This window comes from Thalassophryne amazonica, chromosome 18, assembly GCF_902500255.1.
Source record: "Thalassophryne amazonica chromosome 18, fThaAma1.1, whole genome shotgun sequence".
Classification (NCBI taxonomy): domain Eukaryota; kingdom Metazoa; phylum Chordata; class Actinopteri; order Batrachoidiformes; family Batrachoididae; genus Thalassophryne; species Thalassophryne amazonica.
In genome coordinates, this window is record NC_047120.1 from 51829789 (window position 1) to 51839926 (window position 10138).

Sequence of the window (10138 nt, forward strand, 5' to 3'; positions counted from 1 at the left end):
TTTTCTTTTGTCATATCAGTTTTGTGAGAGATTTCATTTTAATGACAGATGTGATGGTACAGGCTTTTTCCTGCTATCACTGCTCGAGCAAATAACACGTTCTTTAAATAATTACCTCAGTCAAGGAGGTAATGTTTTCTCAGCTGTTGGTCTGTTAGCAGGATTATGTAAAAACTGCTAAACTGATTTTCTAGAAACCTGGTGAAAGGTTGGAATATGGGTCAAGGAAGAAACTTTTACAACAGGCAATTAAGGGGCAGATCCAGGATTTTTTTTTTCACTTTTTTTTTTTAAACAATGTGAGATGAAGTATTTTTCCAACATTGTTCATTCATTTTTCAAGAGATGCTGCACAGATGTTTATGGACAAAATCAGGCATATGCAGAGTGCGTTTTCTCTTGAGAAATTCATAATGTTAGAAAACACTCGCAATGTTAAAGAAAGTGGAGGGGAAAAAAATCCTGGATCCAGCACCCTTAATCAGATCTCCTCCAGAAGTTAATTGTTTCTTACTTCTTTGCTCATACACCATCCTTTCACCAAGTTTCAAGAAAATCAGTTTTGTCCCCCATGACCCTTAGTTGGAGTAAGCGAGTATGGAAAATGGATGGATGGACTTAGAGTTAAGTGTTGGCAGAGGTATGTGTGAAGGTTTTCTTTTTAAATAGGGAAGTTTAGTTATTTTTTTACATTTCCCGCTATGAAGCTTGGGGGGGGGGATACAAAAATAATGAGTCCCGTTTTATGAAGAGTTGAGCATTTGCCTATAATGTACCAAAGGACATCATATAAGCACAAACCCATGACAGTTATCATTTTTGAATTTCCTGAAGTGTTTAAAAAATCCTCTGAAACCGAATGCCACAGACTTTCTCACTATTTTCAGTTTTTATCAATATACTGGCAAGCTTAAAAAGTAAGCGAAAACCAAACAGAGAAACACTTGGGGGAAATCAATTTTTTAGAAAATGAAATATTCCCCCTCAAAATTAAAATAGTAACTTTTGAGTAACTAAAACTTATTTTTCCCCATGACTATTGCTTAATATATTTACTGTAATTTTCTTCTTTAGAATAATTTCACAGTGTTGATGAAAGAGTTCTGAATATCGAACGTTGAGGGAATGCTGTATATTACATTAATGGTCAAAGTTTTTAAGTACATTTTTGCTGTAATTCCTTTATCAAATTCTCTTGAATGGTGAACTAGAGGAGCTATAGAGTGTGTAACTTCAAGACCAAACAGGCCGGTTTATCTTTATGTAGTTGAGCTGAAATGCCACTTGAGGTACTATTTCCCCAAATACAAACAACATCAATCAGGCAACACAAGTTTGGGTCTGGATCTAACTCACAAACTAATCACCATGAGCAGAGGCTAACCACTCCACCGTATTTTTCTGTGAACAAACCGGCCCAAAAATTGACTTCATGGTGGAGAGAATAAAAAAAAAGAGGAGGACTTATGTTTATTTAAATTCTGGTATCCATAATAATGTTTTTACAGACCTCATGTGTTATCACTGAACTGTGAGGAATAAGATGATTCCAAGATGGCTGGAGTTGCCAGGTTCAAAACTATCTTAAAAACAAGAGCAATCTGAGATTTCTGACATCCACCAATCCGGATCCAGATCACCTCCAAAATTCAGTGGAGTCTTCCATGCACTACTGTCTATCTGTGGTGCAAATTTGGTTGAGAATCCGTGAAGTAGTTTTGATATAATCCTTCAAAGCCTATAAAGAGAAATCCTGAACCAGAATCTGGATCCATATCTGGGTTACCTCCAAAATTAATTGGAGTCTTCCATGGCCTAATATCTATCTGTGGTGAAAATTTTGTCAAAATTTGTGGAGTAGTTTTGATGTAATCCTGCTAATAGCCAGACAAATAAATAAACGCAGATGATTTTCTTACGGGGCAGCACGGTGGCTTACTGGTTAGCACTGCTGAGAAGGTCATGGGTTCGATTCCCACCTGTGGCCTTTCTGTGTGCAGTTTGCATGTTCTCCCCGTGTTTGCGTGAGTTCTTGCCGGGTGCTCCGGCTTAATCCCACAGTCAGAAGACATGCAGCTTAGGTGGATTGGAAATGTTAAATTGTCCGTGGTTGTGCATGTGTTTGTTTGTCTGTATGTGGCCCTGTGACAGACTGGCGTCCTGTCCAGGGTGTACCCCGCCTTGCGCTCTATGACTGCTGGGATAGGCTCCAGCCCCCCGCGACCCTTAATTGGACTAAGCGGTTGAAGATGTGTGTGTGTGAGATTTTATTAACAACATAGGTCAGAATCTTTGTACAAACAAAGGATGTATAACATTCTAAAATATAACAGCCAATTAGAAGACATCACATGCACAAGTTTAACAAAACTTCTGTAGATTTTCTGGTGAGACAATTTAACTGTTTGTATATTTTTTGCCTATATTCAAAGAGAGCCACACAGTGCAGAACAAGCCTGGCAGAGGTAGGAAGCAAAAGTTTTCAAAGACTCTGGCAAGAAACTAGCGAGAGGTCTGTCTAAAGACCCCAGAACAACTGCCAAGACATGAGTAAATGACTTAGTTACGTCGCAATTGCAATCTCAAGAAGAAAATCACTAGAGCCCTGGACAGGAATGGACTGTGAGGTTGCAGACCAAGAAAACCTCCACTTCTGCAGAAGAGACACCTTCAGGCTAGACTGAAGTATACTAAGGACAACCTGGAGAAAGCTTAAGCATGCTGAAAGCATGTCCGTTGGTCAGATGAGGCAAAACTAGAGCTCTTTGGTCAGTGAGATGTTGCTTATGTTTGGAGAAAGAAGGGAGAGGCGTATAACCCAAAGAACATCTTGCCCACAGTAAAGCACGGCGGGGCTTCATTTCATCTTCCAACAGGACAGTGACTCAAATATATGTGAACACTATTGACTGGCCTGCACAAAAAACCCCTGACATGATTCCCATTCAAAATCTGTTGGGTGAACTGAAGGTCTATGCCAGAAGACCATCAAATCTGGAGGAGCTCAAGAGATTCGCCAAAGAAGAATGGGCTGGGATTCCTCAGGAGACATGTCTGAGAATTGTTGAATACTGCAACAAACGACTGCAGGCTGTTATCCAGCAAAAAGGACACACAGCTAACTATTAGCATCAGGAGGGCTAATAATTTGACCCTGGTAGTTTTTGTGAAATAATTTGATCGGAAGACATAATGTAGCTGGTCTCACTGGCTACAATAAACTGTGGATTGGATGAAACGTGTAAGAAAACAACCTTCTGTGCTGACTTGCAACTTTTTATTTTCTCGTGAATAAGTTAAGTGCTTGCATTTTGAGTTTTTTTTTTTTTTTTTTTTTTGAGAATTTATTTTGGTGAAGAATTTTATCAGAAAATCTGTTGTATTTATTCAACATTTTTAAGATTAATCATGCAGTAATCAACTTGTCAAGCACCATACAGTACAAAGAAAAATTGTTTGGGGTTTTGTGTGTGCATGTGTGTTTGTTTGCTTATGTGTTTAATTTGAACATGATTGTAACTTGACAATAATTGGCTAGTTTTATGAAATAGGAATAGTGCCTGCTATGACGAGCAGAGGATTTAATGTCTACATTTTGAGTTTTAATCCTGAGTCTTTGCTAAGTCACTGTAAACTTGTGTTAAGCCTGCTACAGGTAAATATTCAGTTCAGCACTGATGTGAACTTTAATTGATTCATGTTTATATGCCAGCCAAATTGTAGCCAGGGGACAAACTGCAATCGAGGGCTGGACTCCCTGCTGAGGACACTGGGAGGAAGAAACATCATCAGACAGCCACAGGGGAGCTGCCAGTAAACAAGCAGAATTCTGCTGAAAAGCAGCTGTCTGTTTTAGAGTATTTACACAAATTATATCAAAGGTTAAAATAGTAATATTTATAGAGCACTTTCACTTGTGCACACAAAGTAAAATACAACAAAAAATCTGTAATAAAATTTACCAAGTGTTGCTGATTACAGACAATATGTATAAATGCTAATACTGCTACAAAGGAGGCCACATTTTTGTCTTTATTTGTATGATGATCACTGAAAAACTAATGAACCAATTTTCACAAAATCTAGCAAAAGCTGTTTTTTTATTTTACAAACTGGAACAAAACTTTTTGGTGGAGCTTAAAAAAAGACTGACATTGCAAGTCTGGACTCTTTAGACTTTGGTGGAGGTTTGTGCACTTGGGGTATTTGGATGCTGACCTTGTTTTGTGATATCAAACTGCAGGAATGTCCTCTGAAACAGGTTTTCAGTGTCATTTATCGAGTGGGGCGTCCACAGCAGAGGGGGGATCGGGTGCACAGACAGGAGGTAAATTAATGGCCATGTGAAAATGGGGCCATTTGGCCTCATGTGTGAAGCTTCACACACCTTCACACCTATATATCAACTCATCACTGCCAGCATTTGGAAGGAAAGACCACAGAGTGATAGGACGAAATCCAGGAAGGGAAAGTTTTGAGATTTTAGCAAAAAAAAAAAAAAAATTCATTTTACTGAGCTCAAACAGACGTGGCAAGACTACAAGAGAAGCAGGACGGGAAAACGGCTAAAGAGTGAAATGTTAAGGTGAAAAGGACGAACAGACGAGGAGCAGGATGCTCGGCGTGGAGATGTACCCCGGACTGAACCTCAGACCACAAAGACTCAACGAGTGTTTCTACAGAGGTAGGGCAGAAAATAAAGAGCTGACACTGAAAAAGTTTGGGCACACAAATATAACTGTAATTTTAAGCATTCAGTCACAAATTTCAGCAGTTTGGATTTAAGATTATAAGGTCAAAGTGTGAAATTTGATGTAACCCAACATTTGACCTCTACTCACTCTGAAACATATATTCACATTTCAGACTAAATAACAAACATGAAGTGTCAAAGTCTACAGCATCTACATACAGTAAAACTTGCATTTAATGTGCCTAAATGTATGAAAAATCATGAAAAACTGCTAAAAAAAAAAAAAGTTTTAAGAATTTAAAAATTAAAGTAAAATATTTGACCACTTTCACTTTTGTGTTGATTTATTTGTTTTTTTGTTGTTTTAATCTGTGCATGTTTTATTCATTTTATTGCTATTTTACTTATTTTTAATTTATTTCATGACTATTGGGGTCTTATCTATGTTGATTCTATGTGCAGCACTTTGAAACTTCTTTGTTGTTAAATGTGCTATATAAAAAAAAGTGGATTAAATTGGATTTAAAAGGTACAGAATTTATTTTGGTGAGGAATTTTAAAAGAAAATCAGGTTTTTATTCATCGTTTTAACAATTAATCATGGAGTAATCAATTTGTCATGCACCGTATAGTATAAATAAAAATAGTTTGGGGTTTTGTGTGTGTGCGTGTGTGTTTACGTGTTTAATTTGAATATGATTATAACTTGACAATAATTGGTTCATTTTTACAAAATAGGAAAATAAGTATAGTTTGTGGTTACTGTTGGAAAACAAATGTTTGGGCATTTCATATTAGATTTTCTTTGTTGATACTTATAATGAGGTACGTGTGCGTGTGTGGTTAAAACAACTTGGAGTTTCCATTAACAAGATGACTTTGGGCAATTGTAGCCCATAATAAATGCGATGAATACATACAGTATACAACAGAAAACTTGCTGGAATTCAAAAGCTTTATAAGTTCACTATTTTGCATCATTCATATGATCATTATTTGGTTTGTGTAAGTGACAGAAACATAATTTATTCCAACAGACCGGGATGCTCCTCCCACCATGCCACTCTTCCCATCTTCCTGTGAGGCAGTGGCCAAAGCCCTGCCCCCAAGGCTGCTGGCCCCTCCTGTCCCTCGCGAGGCCACAACCAAAACCCACAGTGAAGTGAAGATGGAACTGGAGAATTCTTCGTTATGGAAACAGTTCTGTTCAGTCGGCACAGAGATGATCATCACAAAGAAGGGCAGGTGGTTATTTGTTCAATCTCTGATTCCTACCACTGATGAGGTCGACCTCACCTCCATATTTCTTTGAAATCCTTTCCTGTGTTTTTGAGATCTCCTAACAGACAGGGCCAGTAACATTACCTCCTTGATGAATCAGCAGATAACTGATGTCACTGTTCTTACCATCTCTAGACGGATGTTTCCTGGGTTGAGGTTGAAGGTTTCAGGACTGAACATATCTCTCCGTTACATCCTCCTCCTGGATATCGTCCCAGCAGATAACTCACGCTATCGATTCCAGTATGGTGTCTGGCAGGCCATAGGAGGGGCAGAGGCGAGGCTTCCAGACCGGGTGTTCATCCACCCGGACTCCCCCGCCACGGGTGCTCACTGGCAGAGCCGCACCATCTCTTTCCACTATGCCAAGCTCACCAACAACACGCTGGACTCACACGGACACGTACGTACTGCAGAATGGTGCGTTACAGTGGTCGCACTGATGAGCCAAACACGGATACATAATGGTGCTTTCGACTTGTTTTCAGATCATTTTGCACTCCTGCACCGCTACCAACCCAGAATTCATGTTATTGATGCGAGAGACGTGATGAGGTGGGGCGGAGGTCAGCACACCTTTATTTTTCCTGAGACCCAGTTTGTCACCGTCACAGCCTACCAGAACAGCAAGGTGCAACAAATAATGTTTTCTATTTTCAGCAATCTGGCTGATATTCTTTTGATATTTGGTTTGTGTGTCTTTTGCATTATCCAGCAGTGTTGTGTAGTGACAGTTTTGTGTCAAGGAATAGAACAACTGCAAACTCACACTGCATTAAATGATCAAATTTGTTGAATTTTACGTGACGCGTGACATTTGTAAATGCAATCAATATGTGTAGAATAGGGCGGTAACTGCTCACAATAGAAGATGATGCTATTAACTGGATATTCCAGAAGGAAGTGTTCATTTACATGCAGGTTTACATGGTTGCATCCAAGAGAATGGGTAAAAATGTGTAAAGCCAGTGCTGTTAATTTTTTTTTTTTTTTTTTGAATGAGAATGAATGAGAATCACAATTAACAGCATTTGGGTTTTTATTTTGTTTATAGATTACAGAGCTGAAGATCAACTCTAACCCCTTTGCTAAAGGCTTCAGAGAGAATGGCATGAACAGCAAAAGGTAATTTATAATAAATGTACATTCACACACTAATGCTGATAAACATTCAACAAGTGCAATCCATAAATGCATGGAGGATGTAAGAACTTTTTCCCCCTGCAGGCAAAGAGATGCACGACAGAAACGCAAAATTTCTGTTCTGACAGAAACCTTGGATATCGGTAAATGTCTGCTGATATCTTGTCAAAATCCCGATAAACCGCTGATACCACTTTATTATACAGACGCTTTATGACACCACTCTGTGTGTCTCTTTCAGTGACCTGTGACCCATTGGACTCTGCTGAGGTACTGCCTGAGGCCACTGTCAACACCAACAACAGTGACCTCCTCGCCCTGACCTCACTGCCTGACCCCACCTGTGGCTACAGACCAGACGACGCCTGCTACCGGGATGGTCTGATCCCAGAGCCGACAGTAGACCTTAACCAGCCGTTTATCTCATCCCAAATGCCCGACATCACCATGACCATAGCCAGTGAAATGCAGGAGACACCTGGAAATCAGGCAGCAAATAACGGTGTAATTGAAAGGTGAGTGCAGAGACATCTTTCAAACTAAAATGCGCCAGATACTGGAATAAAGTTGCACCCAAATTCACATGAATAACTCTTTAATAAAGTATTCACAGCGCTTCACTTTTTCCACATTTTATCTTACAGCCTTATTCCAAAATGGAGTAAATAGATTCTTTTCCCCTCAAAATTCCACTATTCTATATTTTTAATAAATTCTATTATTTTTGATAAACTTGCAAAAAACTTTTTTCACATTGTCATTATGGGGTATTGTGTGCAGAATTTGAGGAAAAAAAAATTGAATTTCATCCATTTTGGACTGTAACATAAAAAATGTGGAAAAAGTGAAGTTCTGTGAATACTTTCATCCACCTACTGAGTCGACATTTGAAGTTGTCCTATGAATAATTTTCAGATTGTTACAATTTTTTTTTATCATTTTCTGAACACATTACACTTATATCAAAATTATTAAATTAATATAATCTCTTTGTGTGTATATATTAAATAACAAAACAGGATTTTATATAAAAATAAACAAATTAATAAAATATTGTAATTCTATTTTTAAATATTATATTAAATAAAATACTTTGTCAAACATTTCCATTCAAATCATTTATTTTCCAAAAGCACAAAAGATAGTTATTTGTAAATGTTCCTGTATCCATCCAATTCTAAAGCTGACAGGTTATAAAAGTGATGATTTAATTGTACTAATAGAGTTTATGTGCACCTTGGTACTGCATTATTTTGTTTCATATTTTTATTTAATTTAGATGATGTTGTAATTATTTTTGTGATTAAAGTACATAATGTAATTTATTTTTGACACATAAACAAGATTTTTTTCTATAAATATTATTTCTCTTTAATATCATAAATATGTGTCCTGTTTTTTTTTTATCTTCGCATTGAGTTGTATTTTCAGTATTTTGTGGAACACAGAATTTATTTATATTATTTATTTATTTTACAGATCAGATAGTTTGGGTGAGCCAGATTATGCCTCCAACTATCCTGCTGCTCAGGTCAGCTCTCCTCTTTCCCCTCAGCTCCTCTTCCTCAGCCGTCATCCTCCTTTCTCCCTCTCTGTCCCCAATCTTCCGGACACGTCTGATCCTCGGCCTGCTGCCGAGCTCCAGCCTCCCTCTGACTCCAGCTTTCCCTCCATCCCTCCCATGAACTGTCCTATTCTGTCATCCTCTCCCACTTCCTCCTCACTGCAGCAGACCTCCTTCACCTACCCAACTCCACCCCCTTCCAACTCCTCCTCGCCACAGCCGCTCCTCACTTATCGCCCGACATCCAATCCCGGTGTGGTCGCTCCTCATACGCCCACCGACGACTCCTCTCTTCCTGCTCCGCCTACCACGTGTCAGTCGGGCCTGCTGGGTCAAATGTCAGCCAGGACTCTGCAAAGTGACCTGTAAATGCTCCGTTTACCGCTCAGTCAGCCCCCAACCTGAACCCAGCAGCTGTCCATCCCTCTGCCCTCACTCTGTCGTGCTCCCTACCTCCTCACGGAGCTCCCACTTCTCTTTCCTTCCCCTCTGTTCCTCCCCACGTGCAGAATCTGACGTTTCCAAATGTGTCTCTCAGCTCTGCCCATCCTCCTCTCCACCTCCCAAATTTCAGCCAAACTCAAGCTCCATCCCTTTCTGCTGCCTTTCCTTCCTCCTCCTTCACTCATCCCTCCTCCTCCCTTCCTCACCCCCCTTTCCAGCCCTCCTCTTGCATGGCTGCCTCCTCCTCTGCTTCACTGCCACAGATGGCCCATTCTCAGCACTCCTCAGCTCCTCCTGTCGAAATAGGAGCCATCTCCCAGTTCAACTCAGCTGCCCCCTATCGACCAGAGATGGCACTGCACCACCTGCCTCTTCTTCCACAGCTGGATCCATCTCTTCCTGCACCTTCACCTCTCTACTCCCCCTTTTCCTGTCCTCTACACCTTTGTAAGGACCCTCACTCGCCCCTCTCCGTCCCACTCCAGCACATCTACAAACAGCACCAGCATGCCCACGCCCATCCTCAGGGACCTGCCTGGATTTGAGCACAAGAGCAAGATTTTAAAAATATTGGCATGTTGTTCCTCACTCATAATGAAGATACTAATGATGTAACTGTTGTGTGATCCGGAATGATTTTAATTTACTGGCCATCTTAACGATGCTTTTAGAGGCATTAATAATGAATACTTTGAATAACCCGTTATATTTCTTTTTTTCCCCCCTACCAGAATGAGTGATCAACAGATTCATGAAGTTGATACTAATGTGTAAATATTTGTGCACCATCCTCTGCAGTCTGAAACATTAAACATAAATCTGATTGTAATGCTCAGATATCTCTTCTCAGTGTGTTCAGGTACAAGATGCAAATCATCTTATTTATTTAACGTGCAGAACGAGAATGCTCCGGTAACCATATTTACCTCCACCAACTGACAAAGGAGGGCAGTCAGAGATTTTGACTTTGTGATGTCATAAAGTGAGAATAAAGTTAAACCTGTGTCACAGGT

General features: G+C 39.6%; 1 protein-coding gene across 1 annotated transcript; it reads left to right on the forward strand.

Moving 5' to 3' along the window:
• The first annotated feature begins 4599 nt into the window (after nt 1–4599).
• On the forward strand, nt 4600–9864 carry LOC117531175 (T-box transcription factor TBX6-like). Its single transcript, XM_034194217.1, is given in 12 exon segments — nt 4600–4684; nt 5731–5938; nt 6110–6377; nt 6463–6472; nt 6475–6605; nt 7029–7099; nt 7202–7260; nt 7359–7632; nt 8597–8645; nt 8648–8700; nt 8702–9039; nt 9042–9864. Coding segments are annotated over 12 exon segments (2160 nt in total). The 5' UTR covers nt 4600–4614; the 3' UTR covers nt 9671–9864.
• The last annotated feature ends 274 nt before the right edge of the window (nt 9865–10138 follow it).